This window comes from Cyanistes caeruleus, chromosome 1 (assembly GCF_971803275.1).
Source record: "Cyanistes caeruleus chromosome 1, bCyaCae1.hap1.1, whole genome shotgun sequence".
NCBI classification, from domain to species: domain Eukaryota; kingdom Metazoa; phylum Chordata; class Aves; order Passeriformes; family Paridae; genus Cyanistes; species Cyanistes caeruleus.
This window is the reverse complement of record NC_141701.1, coordinates 9,671,747-9,690,738: the sequence shown is the minus strand read 5'-3', so window position 1 is coordinate 9,690,738 and position 18,992 is coordinate 9,671,747. Positions and strand designations below refer to the sequence as shown.

Below are 18,992 nucleotides of genomic sequence, written 5' to 3'. Positions count from 1 at the left end.
CAGGACTTTTGAATTTGTCCAAAACCTCACACAGATGTGCTGTCCTCACCAGCTCCTGCCTGCAGACACTAATCAAGGTCCCCTCCCCCTTGCCTTATCTGCCTTTCACAGTCTCCCAGCAACTCTTTATGTGCAGCTCAGGTGATATTTGATCTCAGCTCTTCATCAGCAGACAGTGGATTTGGCTTCTTGCCTGCATCCTTTGGCTGAGGAACACTCTGTTTCTCTGTCTGCTGCAGTGCTGGTGCACATGCAGGGCTCTGTCTGCATCCTCCTCTTGTCATGCACAGCAATGTGCTCCTGTGTTGATAGGTGGGAAAATAATTGCAGGAGGGGACCTGACTGCATGAAGTCACAGGCAACCTGGAATATATTTAGACAGCCCTGTTCAGCACATGAATCAAAGCAGAAGAGTGATCTAGTCTCACTCAAATTATTACTTGCAATGCAGGACTGAAGCAGAACTGTTGAGAACCTGCTGTGGAAACAATGATCTTCATAAAAGTGTTTGTTGTAAGATAAATTCTTGAACAAAGAATAAATGGTTTACTTTATTTAAAAATTTCTCTGCAAAACTAAAAAGTTTAAAAATGAGGTCATTTGTTAGTATGTAAAAAGTAATGGAATTATAATTATTTCTTTTATTTAAAATTGGGAATGATGTGGATTGAAAAATATTTCTGTTATGTAAAGAAGGGGACTTAATCATGGTCAAATCCAAGTCCCTAGCAGTCAGGCTACCACATACTTTAGGAGGTCTTGTTTACATACAGATATAGGAAAAACAAACCCTGAAATAACAAAACCTGGATCACCTTCATCAGTAGTGGTAGTTCTAACTTATTCAGAAAAAATCTCAGAAATAATAGCATGTACTAGATAAAAAATGTAGAGATAAAGATTTAGAGTCCATTTTGCAAAAGTTCAGGTATTCCACATCTAGTTCTCTCAAATTTATTCAGCTGTCAATGAAGCTTCTAATTAAAAAAAATGTATTTTCTTCAACTACTTAACAGGCTCTCTGAGATATGTTGACGAAGTGCCTGCACAAAGATGCATTATTGATGATCTATAAAGAAGCCCTCTTTGCCTCACAAGTGCTTTGATATCTTATCCAGGATGAGGTAACTGTGGCTGTTGTTATTCTTGGCATTTATCTCATTTCAGTCTAGCCAGAGCTAAAAAAAAATCAATGATTTTAATTGGATCTTGGCATTTCCTTCTGGTCAGCATTCTTTGATGGGTATTTGATTTTTGAGTGTTAATTGAAACCTTTCTTATCTGCATGAACAAGGTGACCCAAAATTCAGAAATTTGTTTTTTCTGTAGCTGTCAAAAATCCGAATGCCCTGGAATTCAGGCCCTGCTGATAGAGAGTGACACACTGGCTGCTTCTGTGCCAACCAGTTCAACTGTGCAGGGTTATGTCTATGCTTTTAGATACTTAAAACAACCCCAGAATGCTTCCTCATTCTCAACATGGTCATTATCATCCTCTTGCAGGGGAAATAAGAAAGTCTGTGTATTCTGGTTGAAGTAAGTAAGGGTCTTAGCTGACTGCTGTGAGCAGAAGGATGGACAAGTGATCTCCTGTGTCTCCTGTTAACTGAACTCTTCTTTGATCATAAGGTTCAGTTATACAGGGAACATTTTGGTTGGACTTAACAGAATTATGGAATTTTCTTAAAGGAATGCAAATGCTTTTTGGTGCTGACACGACAGGATAGTAGATGAAGTAAGTGTTCTTTTCAGTGTGACTCTGGGAGGTGTGTCATGCCTGTGAAGGAGATATCTCTTATTTTAAAAAGGCTAGGTTAGAGGATACACTAAACTACTGAACACTTTGAATGTGACTTATGCGATATAGCACTTCGTAGATGAATTTTACACAAGTTTAATTCACAATTTAATGTAGGTATTTTCCCAAGGACCCAGTTTAAAATATCACCAGAATGAGTTTGCCTTGGATATAAAACTGGAATCTAATGAAGGCAGAAACAATTACCTGGAGAAGTTTCATATTGTTAGACCTGTCAGTAATATAACAGACTTGTTCTGAGTTCAGACAGAAACTGTAGCTACATGGGCAGAGTTAATACTGCTGCATTTCTCTTTCTTACATCAATCTGCTCTGAGAAGCAGGAAAAAAATACAGTACAAGGGACCACACACAATATTATTAGAAATTTGCTTTCTCATTTGGAAATTATGTTATAAAAATCTATATAATCTTATAAATGTATATATAAATATATATATGTATATATACACTTCTATACCATTTTTCCAATATGGCCTTGACTGTGTTTCATGGTGCATTCAGAGGAAAGAGGTTACAGAAGTACATGAACCTATTCATGTCTACTTGGTTTAGTTCATATCATCACCCAACAGCAAAAACAGGGGAAGAAAAACTATTCTGATATTCTCTCCATTCAGAGTCAGTGGCTGAAATGGACATGTGGAGGTGACAATATGTTCAAGTCTCAGTGAAAAACCTGTATTCAATCTTAGAACTGTCTAAAAGGTGCTGGCTGAACTTGTGAATATATCACAATATATATCCTTTTCCACCACCACACAGAAATGAAGTTAAGCTTTAGTTTTTGGGTTTGTGAATACATCCTCTCTTCTGTGACTCAGAGCTCATTGCATCATAGGCAGAGCCTTGTAGGTCATAGGAAAAATAATCTGTGGAAGGAATCCAGAACTGGATTAATTATAATGATATATAATCATGTAATTAAATAATTTATTAATAATGGAATATGAAAGCAATTCCTCTCTCCTTTACTGCCTGAATAACTTCTTAAACAAGAATTGATCACTTCATGGTTTTTGTTAGTACTCAACAGATTATAAAAGCAGTTTTTTCATGATAAAAGCAGGAAGCTTGTCAGGGCAGTCAGTCACCTGAAATAATTGAGGCATTTTTGGTTCTGGGCTTTGTTTGGGTTTTTTTAGTTTTCCTCTTTCTCCCTCTCTCATAAATTAGTCTTATTATTAGTACCTAATTACAGACTTTTAATGAAGACAAGCTGTTATCTAATTTCTGGAGTTTGGCCTATATTGCATGCTGGGACCATTTATTCTGTCATAATAATTACTCTTTCAGATGGTTTTTAGTGGGAAATAGTCCAACAAATGAAACAACTCAGGACTCCTTGATTTACCAAACAAATATACCAGCACAAATGTTTGTTTGAATTTCCACTGATATTCCACTGATATTCCACTGATACTGTGCCATTTCCATCATTACACTATGAAAGGGAGTCCCTGAGGAGCTGAGTCTCACATAATCTCCCTTCCCCTCTGCTCCCAGTCACAGAGATTTTAGGAATAAGGATATTTGAGAATGGGTGTTATCCCTGACAACCACTTAGCTAGGGTGATAATTGTTAAAATGAAACATTATCATCTGGTGACTAAAAATTCCACTGGAATCTCATTTCCATCAACAGTCAGTAGAGACAGGCATTGATACAATAAAATTAAACACAATGAGACTTATTGCTAGAGGTGAAAAGATGTGAAAACCAGCTGAGTAAAATAACTCCTTGTGAAGAGCTTGTCCTTTTCACTTTAATTCTCGTTTCCAGCTGCAGATAAACAGAATTTACAGATCCTTGGGTTTTTCAGCACATTTGGAATTTTTCTCCTGCCCAAAAGTGGTGGAGCAAAACTGCCTTACTTTAGAGTAAATATCAGCTTCCATGGAATCTTCCTGTGGTTAGAAGTTGCCCATCAATTGTTCTCAACAGTTAAAGGAGCAAAGAACAAGAACACAGATTAGAATAACACCGATAGTGCTTCTTTTATGAGATTTTTAACAAAGATTTTAACAAATTAAATGGTCATGCAAAAAAAAAAAATTACAGAGAAAATCATGGTCTTGAATTATTTTGTTGAGTGCTGAACAGTTCCTTTCATCTGCAAAAAGAGCAGTGGAGCTGCGAGACTCAAGATTAAAATCAAGTTGTAAAGTCTCAATTAACAATAAATTAACAATTTAGCTGTATGGATATGAGCAGTATGAAAACACTCCAAAGTCCCTTGTGAAACAACCTGCCCAGGTAGATTTATTTTACATGTTGTGCAGTGAATGGATCTGACATTCTTGCTCTATTCCTTTCGACCATGGAGCCATCAAGGACAACAGAAGGAGTGTTCAGCAAAGGTATCCTGAGATCACAGGGTTTTTGGTGCTGCCTCACCAGAAGGGTTGTACTGATCAGTACAACATTACCAACCTTCTGCTGTCAATGGAGAGAAATGTCTGTGTAACTTCAATGCTCTCAAATCTGAACGATTGCTTCTCATATCTTGGATCATCTCCCTATTATTTTAGACTTCAAGAATATTTATTTTCTGGAATCTTCTGATGAAGATGGAAAATTTTCTAATAATCAAAATTTAACTTCTGTTGCGTTTTAAATATGGCAAAATTCTGTGGGGACCAGTGTGATAAAGAAGCTCACATTTTAAAGAGGGTGTTTTTTCATCTTAATTCTGAGAGATATGTACTTCTTTAATTCTAATAGACTGTAGATAACTCCAGATTCTCTCAGAAATGTGGGCAGAAGTATTTATAATATTCAATAGCAGGATTGGCCCTCCCTGTGAACTGCATAAACACACATGAAGATAAGCAACATAAGGCTCCAACACTTTGAACAGAAAAGCCTGGGGGAAGAACCATCCTCATTGCATAAACAGAAAATCATATACTGAGGTTATCAAATAAATTGGAGATAATCTGAACTGAATTAGTCTGAGATGGATGAGCCAAGTCCTGATGGACTTTGGTGTCACAGCTCTGACCAACTGTTGCTGTCATTTCAGATACAAAAATAGAGCACCATTTCTACTGGATTACTGCCTTCAAGACCCTGTTCATTGAAGGGCATGGGGTGTCACAGACTTCCATGTGTGAAAGGAGATGGAGAGAAATTTACTGACTTAGAAGAAAAAGGGCTTACAATGTGTTGTCTGCGGTGGTGTTACCAAGGAAATGTAAAAGATTGGATGTTTGTATCAAAAAAAAATTAACAATGATGGTACATTTTTTTTCATCTCTGTGTTCTCTAATTCATGTTTCCCTTTCACTGTGGGGATTCCAGAAGCAAAGTATTGATTACTTTGCTCATCATTTAGCCCGTGATAATTGAATCCAGCCTTCTTAGATTTCACTGTTAAACAATCATTATTCAGTTACATTTTCCATTTATTAATTTTAGTCAAATTCTTTCTCTATTAAGAGCTCAGTAACGTGGCTGCAGTGTGCATTAACTGTCTGATGTATGTCATGAGACAGACCCAGATAAAAGGGGTAAAGAGATCTGGACAAGAAGCAGACAAAGAGATTGGACAGAAAAATATCCAGGGAAAGGGGAGAATGCTTTTGTTAGAAAACACTATTTTAAGGAAGATAGCAACAGAAAAAGTATTTGAATATGAGAAATTCAGTATTTTTTTATGGATATGTTATATCAGAATAAACCCTTAAGTTTCAAAAAGATGGACAAAACCTGTCTTGGAGTATTATATGTCAGCCAATGTCATGGCAACTCATTGGACAAGCTCTACCCACAGGCTGCTGAAACATGATTATTATTAATTCTAATTGCATCAAAATACAATAATGCAAGAGCAACATAATTATATTTACATGATGGGAACACATTCCTTCATTAAAACACTTCCAGTACTTGTGAATTTAAGCAAGAACCTAATTTAGCAGGTAAAATTTGTTCATCTGGAAAATCTCAGAATTTATGAGTTTGTCTATGAGCTAGTTTCCAAGCTAAAGGATAGCCAAAGCTGTCTATTTTGTGTTTATATTGTTATTTAATTTTATTAAAGGGACTGTAGGAAGAAATTCAGACTCCTCCTCTTCAGTCTCCTCTTAAAATTGACAACAGTACAAAGTGAGAACTGCCAAGAACTGTGAAACCTCTCAGTTGCACACACAGCTATTGTGTTACATCTCTGAAGTAACACAGGTTAATAAAATCATTTTAGTAACTGTTCTCATGCATTTCATGGATCAAAAAATCCTGCATTTTCACAGTGATAATTCTGAGGTTTTTGAACCAACAGAATAATTACTGGTGTAGCAATAGCATTCTCAGCTAAGAAGTGCAGAACTCTGCCAGAAACAAAGAATCAGGGGAGAAAAGGGCATTACCTGATAGTTTTGATCATGCTGAGCCCCATTTCAACACAGCAGTGTGCATGGTCCTGGCGAGGTTCTGGGAGCCCCGACACACAGTAGTAACAATCCCCCAGGATCTTTATTCTGAGACAATGATGTTCCTATGCACAAATGTATCAAAGAGAAAGAAAATATTTGCATATATATTCATCATTTTAAGGTGAAAGTAAAACTGGTTGAAGAATACTATTAAAAAACTAACCAACCCCCTGCCTTATTTCTGGATGTTTCCTGCTTGTCATTAATATAATTGTGATTTATATTACTAGTGAAATAAAGTACCTTTACATTTCCAGCAAAAAGGGGTATAGTGATTTTTCTTTTATGCTAATCAGAGACATCCTTGCTGATGGGGAAAAGGTTTTATCAGAGCTAGGTGGAACATAGGCCAAGGATTCAGAAATGCCAGCTGAGATAATGAGTAACCCAATTTAGGTTATGTTCCTCCAGGTCATGTTTTCCTGCCCACTTTTTACATTGGAAATAAATGAAAAACCTCTTTCCTCCCACTGAAATCCCTTCCCACCTAAAGTTTCCGTGGTCACACTCAAGTATTCCCAGCAGCTAAAGGAACTGATTAAGTATCTGCATGTCAAGGATCTCAAAGAAGCTGTCTTGAACCAGGCTCATGCTGTAGGGAAAAGATGATTCTTTGGCATCCAGCTAGAGACATCTTTTATCCTATGAGCAAATAGTGAATTTAATTTCTAAAATACATATTAACAGTATCATTGCATACTGAAACACAATATTTTGTGTGATTTGATCATTATTCTAGATCCTTTTCTAGTGAGCAGAAATACGTGAGTTGGTGAAATTTTGCAGTTCCCAGACCAGCACATGTGACCAAGATTACCTGTAAATTTGCCCAGTGTATTCTGCTGGTTGGGCCCTCACAGAAGGCAGTGCACAGGAACAGAGAACATGACAAGTTGTTTCAAAGAAGAGTTTTTATGATGGAGAGTCATTGAAATATTGAGTGTAGTATTAATAATCAATCAGTAAAGGCTGCAGTAAAAGGCCTTTAAAAATAAAAATTTAAGTAGGATCTAGGAGCAAATGTGAATGCTGGTTCTCTCAGGAATCAAGTACAGGCTCCATTCAAAGTTTGCTTATGAAGAACAAAGCTTTGAAGTCAAACTCAGTCAAGCTTTGAACCACCCTGGAGTGGAACAAGAAATCTACACACTTTTACCCAAAGATTTTTGTGAAGTCAGCTGAAGCCTTAAGCATGCCAGCAAGATCTTCTCTGGGCACATGGCCAAAGTAAGCTGATTCACCCTAAAATCTCCTTAAACCATCAGTAGAAACTGTGTTTGAAGTTTTGGTTAAGTCTCCAGCTAAAACCAGTGCTGCCTTTCAGAGTGCAGTGCTTTGCTATCCAAGTTTCACACAAAATTCCAGACTGAACTCAGGCTTCTAAAAGGTCAAAATTCATATGTGACTCTCCTTTTTCCTCAACTCCTTCTTTTCAGCTCCTCTGCAGAGCCACACAAGAACACTGGAATTTTTCATATGGTTTCAAATGAAATTGTGCATCCTAAACCCCTCCAAAACTATTTTTTTTTTTAAAACACTTCCCCCTCAATGGAAAGAATTAGGGATCTGATTTTACCACATTTTCTACCTACTTTTTTAAACTAAAGAGTGAAACTATGAAATAGAAAAGTTAATTGATGAGTAGGTAGGACTGAATGGCATAAATCAGTGCACGTCAAACAGTAAGCTCCTTAAGCTTCTCTCCGTGCTCCTCATTTAGACAAAATGCAAAGAGATGAAAATATAAACCACAGATTCTAGAGTTCTTTGGCTTTTCTAAAGGTCTCATTCAATTGATTTTTCCTATAAGTGATGTTTTCTTTTACATCTACAAAGTAAAAGGATTGTGTAAAATGTCATATTGGTTTGACTGAGGTGGAATAAATCAAAAGGCAGCACATTAACTCTATTCAGAGCCACTACAAAGACTTTACAAATAATAACCTCACAGTAGAATAGATAGGAAAAAAGGGAAAAATGGTCAGTTTTTAGAAAAGAAAGAAAGACTGGAAGAAAGAAGAAAGGTATATCTCAAGTATTATTTTATTTTAATTTTTTAATTACATTTTTAAACTTTTACATTATACCTATCTGATGCTATGGGAAACCCCTATTAAGTGAGAATTTATTTCAGCACAGTTAAAGACTGTAGTCTTCAATAGGATAAGACTGTTGTTTGATTCTTAATGCCTCACTTAAACTGGCTAAAGTACGGATTCCAGTAAATTCAGATGATGCTTATATCACCTTCCTGCATGTCTGAAATTCAGAATAAAGCAGACAACTTCAGAGGGATGTGCTTTCTGTAAGAATAAGACCTTAATTAGCAAGATCTGCTAATGAGGGTCTGATATAAGCAAGTGTGAGTGCATGTGTGTGACACAGGAAATGCATTCAGCTACTCACAAATGTTTTCTTTTTCTTGTCATGTGGTGGCACCTGACTCCTTTGCCAGAGCTCAGGAAGTGCTCCAGGAGTGCCATAGCCAAGAGGAGGTGACGGTGTTGGGTGTCCCCATGCCAGCTAGCAGTGGAGCTTGCCATTGCAGCCCAGGGAGAGCCAGGCAAGGCAGGCAGGGAAGCCTGGGGACAAATTCAGCTCACAGCTAAAGCAGTTGGCTGGGCTGCAGTTCAGCTGTCTGTACCTAAACTCACCATGTATCTGTAAGACCCTGGGTATGTGAAACACCCACACAGGATTAGCAAATATCACATAAGATTTATGTCCTGTGGAACATTGCAGGGGTCAGGCAAGGTGTCTCTACTGGCACACAAAACCACAGGGAGCTTTTAAATGACTCCTCGTCTTCCTATTTTTTTTTTCCCCTGTTAATCAAATTATTACGGCTGCTAAAGGTGATCTGTGTTTCAGCTTGACTACATAGCTTTTGCATTCTTTATTCTTCCCTAATTATTCCCATCATACTCATTTCAAAAGTAAATTATGGGCTTTTTATCACTGGAAATATTTCATCTAGAGGAAGATAATTCAACGACTCTCAGGAAGGATGGGGGCTAATGGTATCTGCTCTTGGCAAAGGTGAACTGCCTGGTCCTGAGAATCCCTCAGTTAACTCAGCAGCTTAATCACATCTACAGTTTAGACTCAAAGCCTTGTCAGAATGGTTGTGTGAGAACATTAAGGTTAGATTCATGGACAATGTGGGCAGCCATGCTCTAGTTTTAAATCAGAGACTGAGTTTTGCCATTTTATACCGCTTTATTTTATATAACTTTTCAGTGGTATAAAAGGATATTAGCAGCAATCAAGATTTTCCTCACACTGTAGAGCTCAAGCCCACTTCCCAAAATCACCTCACTGCAATGGATCTAAGAGTGAAAAGCTGATATTCAATGAAAATGAATGAAAAATTTAAATATGTATGAAACTGTACAATGAGTTAATTATTTAAATAAGAGAAAATTATCACACAGGAACTTTGATACAGGAAATATTTTTCACAACAGTTTTAAATCCTTACACTGTTGTGAAGCTATTAATTTATTCTATTCCTCTTCCCTTTTTCACAAGCAATTCTAGAAGTTGTCCTCGGGCATGTATTGTTGATATTATACAGCTATTCACATCAGAATCCATCAACCTCCTCCCTTCTAATACTCACTCATTAATAGCATTAATTGAAGGGATTAATTAAAATCTCAGCATGTCACAAATAGGGGCTCTTTTCTCCCCTTATTTGAAGCTTTTCATTTGCTACAAGTGGAAGATTAAGGGGCCTGATTCTGCCAAGACAATTTAAATCAGAGTTTTTGCCTGGGGAATTTGAACAGACTCAAACACCCAACTATTTTTAATAATAATTCTAGATTAATTCAGTGGCAACTGATAAGAAACCTTTTTCCAATTCCTAAATCCAGAGAAAAAGAAACTATACAGATTTTTCATAAATAATTACCTCGTATGTGGTGAATGATTTATGTTTCAGCTTATTAAATATACCCCTAGTGACTGGAAAGGAAACAAAGCAAATTGGCATAAGGTGGAGCTGCTGAAATGAGTTACTCAAATATCAAGTTACTGAAAGAGTCAGAGACTTCATCAATATTTCTTGTTTCCTTGGGCTAAATTTCTGACAAGGGAAAAGAAGTGATTTTGTTTTATAAGCTAAGCCATTTTTCAGTTCTGCCAGTGCTGAATTAATCATTTCACCTAATTTTGAAGGGAAACCCATAGGATAGCAAATAGACAACAGAAAGTCAAAATTTTTTGTGATATTTACAATTTCAAGCTAAAAGCTTAGAACATTGGGGAAGAAAAATTACTGCAACTGAACTACAGAACAAAGAGAAATCATTCACGTAAGTCTTCTTTTAAAAGGCAACCACAGGGGGAGGAGGCAGGGACTTGGCCTTTGTGTACAATAGCTCAGTTCCTGAAACATGTGCCAAAGGCAGAGGAAATCTGGATAAACCTCATTTGTCAGCAAGAATGGGGGCTAGGCCAAAGCTCTTAACCAGCAGTCTGTTTTAGGGTGGGTTGGTGAGACAGATCCATCCAAATTCCTTCTATTGCAGCTCTGTCATTCTGGAAAACAGAACTGGGACCTTGAGAGGTGGAGGGGGGCTCTCAAGCCAGGTCATGCAGGCAAAAAGGAGAATATGGTACATAGTTACAAAGATTGTTTTTGGTTTTTATACACATAAAGAGAAAAAGATGGCAGTCTTTCTTTTGCCTGAAGTAGGGAATACATAAGTATGGCACCTATATTAAAAACTTTTTACATATTTTAACATAGCTTATAAGGAAAGTGGTTTTTTTTCCTTTGGAATAACTTATAATGGGGTGGTTAAAATTTCTCTGTGTTGCCACAAAAAAGTAGGTTTGAGGTCTCTCATGCTGCAGAAGGAATTGAGGTACGTTGGTGAAAAAGTTTTTTAATATATTATATCAACAGCTTTGTTCTTTGACATACTGTAGAAGAAAACTGCTATGCCTGTTGTGTCTGGTGAGGAATTTGCCTCACCAGCTTGTGTTAATTATAAAACTGTGCTTTAAGTGATTTGAGGGACAGAAATCCCCATGAGAAAGATTCAGGCAGGAACAATACTGCATGGAAATTCTGACCCTTAGGAGTTTCTAGAACTTAATTGTTTCAGGTACATGGGACACTAGTCAACATTAGAACATGAGGCAGGGTGTGCCCAGGTGGCCAAGGAAGAGATTGTGGCCAGGTGAGGGTCAGCATCTTCTCCTAAGCAACAAGAGACAGGACAAGAGGAAACGGCCTCAAGCTGCAGCAGCAGAGATTTAGGTTGGATATTAGGTAAAATTTCTTCAGCTAAAGGGTTGCCAAGCATTGGAAAGGCTGCTCAGGAAAGCAATTGAATTGTCAGCCCTGAAGTTATTTAAAAGACACATGGATGTGCTGCTTAGGGACATGGTTTAGTAGCGGCCCTGGAAGTGTTAGGTAAATGGCTAATCTTAGAGCCCTTTCCCAACCTTAATTATTCTATGAGTCCATTAAGGGTGAATTGGAGAATTCCCAAGAATATACTTGGGAAGCCTAATTTAATTCAAATCCTAATTTAGTCACAAAGTGGAGCCTCTTTTCGGGGAAGGTTGAATAATTTGAGTAATTCTTAGTTTATAAATCACTGGGAAAATTTAAAACAAATTGTATTTAACCTGTTATTTTCATCAGACTTATTTATTTTTATTTTTTTTTCATAAAAAACCTATATACTATCACTTCTAAAAGGGTGTTGTGGGCTGGGGTTTATTTGACTGTTTCGGTCTTTTGATGGGCTTTTTACCACCTGGAAAACTGTAAATGTAGGTAGAACATTGTGAACAAGGTTGTTTATTCATTAGTATTACACAATTATTTATTGACACTGTTTGGGAGGAAAAAGCACTGCAGAATTAAGCACTGCAAAAAGAGCATTCACTCCACCCCTTTACTATAAGATCATACAATGTATTTATGATGAGCTAAATATTATATATGCACACTTGTAATCCAGAAACTCTGCTTCTTCCAGAACTCTGGTGTTTCTTTCTACAGCACCCCAAACATATACACATGAAAAAAATTCACACCTGGCATATATGTTTAAGCAGGGATTTTAGGAAGTCTCTGTAACCCTGTGGGATAAATGCTTGCAGATAATTTCACCACAGAGCAAAGCACTGCCAGCTCAGCGCTGAAATGTGGCCTGGGATAGTAAAGCACTACAATGGGAGTGTCTTTATCAAGGAAAGAGAAAAGCCTTCAAAACCCTCCAGTCTTTGCTTCCTGAGAACAGCAGGTGCAGGTATTTTACTGGGGCTATGGGGTGGTGTTTTCTTGTGGAGCCTGGTAGCCAGGTTGGTTTTCACCCCTGGAAACTGGTCATACACTGCTGAAGGAATTTTTGACGCCTTGTCTGCAACATCACAGGGGACAATTTAACCAAGGTTACAGAAAAAGATTTCCTCCTTAGAAAAAAATAAACAAAACTTCATCAGTCCTTTAATAAGCTCCTTTATTTTAGGATTTTACTCTTTCCTCTTTGTTGTGTCTGAAACTGAATCTACAAAGAATGTAAATGAATTTAAAAATATGATAATTTAAGTCATGGTATTGGCTGACATCTAGCAATGCAGAGAAGGCAGAGGGAAAACAAACCTCAAAAATAACTATTATTTCACCTAGATAGGACTTTTTTTTAGGTATCTTGCTGAATGTCATCTTATTTCCCTTCTCTTTCTCAAAATTTCTGCCTAAGGAAAGTATTAATATTAATTAAGCTTCTGTTTAGGCCTTTCAGTAGATGAAGTAGATACAAGGAAATGTTTTCTTCAGTTCTGTTTTATACCAACTTATTTTTCTTCTTTTTAAATGTCACTTTTCTCTTTAATAACTATAAATCTTTTACAAATATCACAGAGTATTAGAAATGGGAAGTAGATGTACATAACATATTGTTACATTTTTTCTTGGAAGAATATTGAACTGAGTTCTAATTTTTGTTCAGACTGTTCTGTGGTAATGATACAGATATTACAGATTTTTTTGTTGTTATTAATTATATGCATCAGTGTATGCCATAAAACTTGATGTAACTTAGGGAAGATTAAAAAAATCAGTTCTCATTACTTCTGTAATGCTTAATAAAGCTTAATAAGTGAAAGAAAAAAAAGCTTAGTCAAATTATATTTTTCAGTATGCTGTGAAAATGAATATTATATGATTTTTACAGGATGTTTGAGCAGATCCAACAATCCTTTATATGAGATTATAATTTAATACTTTTATTTAGAAGTGAATAAGGATTTATACATTTTTTCCTTAAAATATAAAGAAACTGCCTCAAGCTTTCTGCAATTGACCTCTTTGCTTTGATGGTAATTCTTAGCAAATCCCAGGAGTCTGAGTAACAGTGACTATTTTAAAGAGATATGATAACTCTAGTTAAGCTGATTAGGAACCAGTTAACTGATAGATCTGAAATCTAGATGTGATTGTATAATCCTCCTTAGTGGAAGATCCTTTTAGGGAGGCCATTAAAAGACCACATTCCAAAAGTCCTGTTGATGATTTACAGGTGAGTAGGAAGCTATTGCTAATAACATTTACAAAAAGAGTAAGTCTAGTAAAATAAACAATTACCATGCAGACATGGAAGTCACAACGTGACAGCAAGACCAGAAAACCCCAAAATGATATTTCTCAGTGCAATAGTGTTATCACTGAATGTTCAGAAACATGGACTTGGACAGCAATAGAGGAAAGAGAAATTAGGAGGAATGGTGATGATCTGCCTCCACCACACTCAGGGAGATTAGTCCAGGAACATTCCTTTCCATGCTTTAAAAGGGATTCTCAAAACCAGGAGGTGTTCCAGAGAAGTAGTCCCCAGAACTATTTGAAGGAATAAACTTTACAGAGTAAAAACCTAGCCATGAATTTGGTCTGTTTCTTTTATCAAAAGGGAACCTGACAAGCACCTTGATCAAATCATCCAGATGCATTCCCAGAGAAAGTCAGTGGCTGCAAGATGGTTCTTCTGTCTGGGAATAATAGCCCATAGCAAGAATCAATGGATTCAAATCAGTCAGAAAAAATCAAATGAGAAAAATCCATATGTGAATAAACAGTGAGAGTTAAGGCACTCTACCAAGTACATTCTAATACTACCAAGATGGACAGAGATTAATTAAGACAAGACCATCTTTTGGTGCATTCAGATGAAGGCAGGAATTTTTTCAAAAGATATGCCTTTACCAGGTGTGAAAGCTTTATGCAATATCAGATGGGTAGGTTGATAGGGCCCTGTAAATCACAAGTCCTTAAAATTCAGGACCACTCAGTATCCATTCCCAAATTTTTCCAAAGGAAAAGGTGAAGTTCAATGTAAGATTTAGAGCCTTTTATTTTATGCAGCTGTTCCATCCATAAGAGTCCAGTGAGGAGTCTTGGTTTCCTGCAAAGTGCAGAGGGAGAATTTGTCTCCTTGAGTTGGACAAAAACAGCAAACCCTTTCTAAGGAAGCAAGAGAGGTTCCTCTCTGTTAGGCATCTCTTTTGTCAGGTATCATCACATCCAGGTCACAGAACCCACAGATAAGGAACACACTCAAAATGTATTTCTTTTTACTAAATTTTAATTATTCATGATCATATCAGTCTAATCTTTGTAGGCAAATCTGTTCAATTTCTGCAGTGATTCTTCCCTGTCTTCCACCTTCAGAAGGTTGTTCTAGACCTGTGGATTAGTTTAATCAATGATGTGTTAAAAAGAGAAGTAAATTCCCAGACTAGGAAAGAAAACGCATGAAGGAGCCTAGGGTCTTGAATTCAGTGACTGGAACATTCACTTGAGAAGTGATTGTCCTGATAATGAAGTTTTGCAGACACAGATGTTTTTTCATCCCTAACCACAGATTTCTGGATAAGAAATTCTTGGCTATGTAAAACAGATTGATATATTTATTACTGTTTCTTTAAAATAAACTCACCTACATTTTTGGGATCCCTACTACTGCGTGGGACATTCAATGTTCTCCAGGAAGATTTATGAATTTAGAACTCCAACAGAAAGATTTATAGAAGGTTTAAGTAGGAGATGTGTGACAAGCCACAGAGAAGGGGAAAATGTCTAGGCATTTAAAGAAGCAAAATTTTCAGTTCTCATAAAATAAAAAAAACAAGCAAGACATTGACTCCAGCGTTAAGTAGTGAGTGAGGGAAGTTTCACTGGATTAGACTTTTAAATGTAAATGCCTTCCTTATTTCTAACTCCTTTATTGAATGTAGTCATTCTATACAAATTCACTATTGGTTAAATTTAGCTTATGGAATGATTATAAAATATGGTTAATGATCATGAATGCTAGCCAAAATTGAAATGTAAAGTAAGGCAATAAAGCATTTTATATACATAATCTTCCTAAAATATTTCTGTGACATACATAAATTCAATTTGGTGTAAAATATGTTTCTTCAGTTAAAGTAGCTATTTTTGTTAAGCCATCCAAAAGCAGACATTACTCCTATAAACTCTCTAAAAGACAGGACTGAGGTAGTTCTTTCACCTGTCTTGTTTTACTGTGTAGATCAGAGCTGATGAGGGCTTTTTGTTTGCAAAGCAAATACTGTAGGTTGCATTTACTAATTTACCACTGCCCAGGCCAAGGGTTATGGCATCACTCTGTACAAGAGAGAACACATTGCTATTTGAGATAAAAATAGCTGAATCAAAAAAAAAAAAAAAAAAATTATAGTTATGGAAATCTTGCCTTTCTTGACTTTAATGTGTAAGCTGAGAGAAAATCAAAAGGATCTTACTGATACTGTGTAATATGTGTACAAATACCCCATAACCTGATTCAGAAATGTATAAAAGCCAATAAGGGATGTAAATTTGTGCATCAGACCAAGATGCTTTATGTTCTCTTTATAGTAAATAGACAGCATGGTCTATGATCTTCAGAGTGAAATTAGCATTTTCCCATATTATATACCTGCACTTGACTGGATAAATGATAAGATAAACTCCATTAAATGTAATTCATTGCCTCCATTTATAAGCCTTATTACTCAGCTCAGATATTGACACCTAAAGATAGCCATATTAAATTAAATTTTGACCAAAGAAACATGAAAAAAAAAGAAATATACAAGCCAAGAAAAACCGAGCATGTGTTCTACTTGTATTTTTGTGCTTCATGTTTTTTTCTGATCAGCGTTAATTAAGTAGCAACTAATTTTCTTGGTGTAATAATTTCCTCTGCTGTGTTTAATTAATATCATTGTTGAGTTAGATAGAATCCAGTCTAAAGACTGTAAACCCTGCTTGTAACTAACCACTGCAAAGACTGTGGGAACTCATTAGATGACCTTAAATGAATACATCTTTTAATCTTCTTCAAGAAGATTAAAATTTGCAGAAGACAAAATAAAGTTATTGTCTTAAAAAAAAAAAATTGAAAAAAAAATCAGCAAAGATACAAAATATGAAGCTTCCTTAGAAGCTGTGGTAGATGGTCTGCTTTCACACCATTCTTTGTGTAATCCAGCACTGCAGAAGCCCAAAGTTCTGATGACAACCTCAGCTTTCACTTGCTATCAGAACTCATCCTCTTTCAGAGAACTTTGTCAGCATCTTCCAAACTCAACTACTGTATAAAATCCCAGTGGGGAGAATCTGGATATATATTGTACAGAGGGATCAGAGGGTATTTCCAAAAGCTCCCAAGCATGGAATTGATTTTGTCTTTTTGGAAATTGTGTTTAACTCACATGTGCTAGCCGATCAAATCTGGCAAAGAGTTCATTCAGCATTCGGACCAGCTCCTGGGCTGACAGAGTTGTGGAAAGGTTGGTGAATCCTTTAACATCTGCAAAAAGAATGCTAAAAAAAAAATAGAAAACACATAAATATTTCCATCTATTTCCTTTAATTACTGAATGTTTTAAGTTACCTTCTAGCATTTTACTAGTGGAAGGGTCATTTTACTACCTTTGAAGTCACACTACCTTTGCTCTAGACTTCTCTGCATTCTGGAATACTGAATATAAATATTGAAAGGACTAATAAAACACTGCTAAAAGTGAGAAAAAGTTCTGTCAAAAATAGGAGTCACGAAATTGTGGATTTTCAAATCACACAAGACTCAAATCCTAAGACTACAGACAGATTTGTGACAGTCTTGATATACACCAAGCTAAGGCCAGTTTTATTGCATCTAATTTTAGGCATTTAGTAGAAGTACCCAAGTTAGGACTGTAGTGCTCTTTGTAAAGTATGAATCTTAATTGGATAATTCCATTTTCATTCTATTGACTTTACAAGGATCATACTTTGAATTTAGGTGTATCAACTTGTATGCCTGAAGTTATGATAGGAACCCCATTAGCAAATTATTTGCAAACAGACTTCTAACCTGTGCTTCAACATCCAGTTATTTTTCTTGTCTTTTGGCTACTCACTGTGCCTAGAATGACCACATTATATATAGATTATATACAGAGAAACATTAGCACACACAAAGTCTGTGGTGTGCAGGACACCACCCAGAACAAAGCATTCAATAGCTCAGGACTTATTAGGCAAAGCAAGTATTGGCTACTTTATAAAGTAGTGATGTTCCAAAAGACACATATCATTGTGGCACAAACCTTGTTAGCACTTGAAAGTCAACTAATAACTGGTATTATGATCTGAGTAGCAGAAGATTTTGTTCCACTTTAGCTGATGATTGTGGTGAATAAGATCATAATTTGACAGCATCTGAGAATTACTAATGTAACCAATAAGAAATAAAGTAATGATAAGGTTGGCTACTGATAATATAGCACATCTTTAAATGTATGCACTTCTGAAGGTTTGGGTGAGGTTTAGACAAGATGCTTACAAACTTGGTAAGACTTTTACCAGTGTGAAGCAATAAAATTAAAAGGTAAAGTGCCAAGCTTCTTGAAAAGAAATTAATAGTAATAATAGACTACATTTATAAAAATAGGATTTTTGAACTACTAGTTTCTACACTTTTAATTTCCAAACCAACACAAATTTCTAACTGCATACTACTTTTACATCTAACATTGGTTTAGGTAGTGTTCAGTACTGAATATTTAGGGAAAAAATAAGGTGAATGAAATTTAGTTTTGAAAATTATCTTGTTTCTGACAGCATGCATAGAAGCCAACCAGTATCTATATTTTAAAGCATGCAGAATTTTAATTTCAAATCTCTTTCAAGCATAAAACATGTTTTGACTTCTCAACCTGTCTACAACCCTTTTCCATTAAAATAAAAGGGCCATCTTCTCCATATTTTGATTCTTCTACAGGAACACTTACTCTGAGTATGAAAAAGGTTAATGGAAGACATTTTCATTTAGTGCAACTCAAACCTTTATGAGGGTCCTTGATACTTTCAATCAGATTTAATAAAATAACATATCTGAGCTACTGAATGGCCACAGAAGCAGCAGATAATCAATTTATTCTTTTGAAGAAGTGCAAATTATTTTTATTGAACTTGTCCAGACAAAGTTATGTTTTGGTTTCATTGAAAGGCAAAGTACATGCTTCCCAAGCAAACTATCTGCCATCATATCTATGCTTATTTTTCACTTCCTTCAATGATAATTTTAAAGATGGTCACTCAATAGTTTACCCTTGTGATTTGGGAAAGGCTTATGGAAAATGCTGTTGTCTTAACAAAATATTCTGATTTTTGGGAAATAAAATAAAAACAGGATTATGTCATGTCATGGAGTGGAAGTTG

At 36.1% G+C, this 18,992-nt stretch overlaps 1 protein-coding gene across 2 annotated transcripts in view; it reads right to left on the bottom strand.

Annotated features, from left to right (window-relative positions):
* The window catches only part of ADCY8 (adenylate cyclase 8), a 118,213-nt gene that overhangs the window by 49,049 nt on the left and 50,172 nt on the right, over positions 1-18,992 (bottom strand). For both annotated transcript variants that reach the window (XM_086879067.1, XM_086879073.1), the window contains exons 4-5: positions 17,000-17,111; positions 6,191-6,318 (exon numbers count right to left, since the gene is read on the bottom strand). In XM_086879067.1, coding sequence (XP_086735193.1) covers positions 6,191-6,318; positions 17,000-17,111 — 240 coding nt within the window. The remainder of the gene's footprint in view (positions 1-6,190; positions 6,319-16,999; positions 17,112-18,992) is intronic.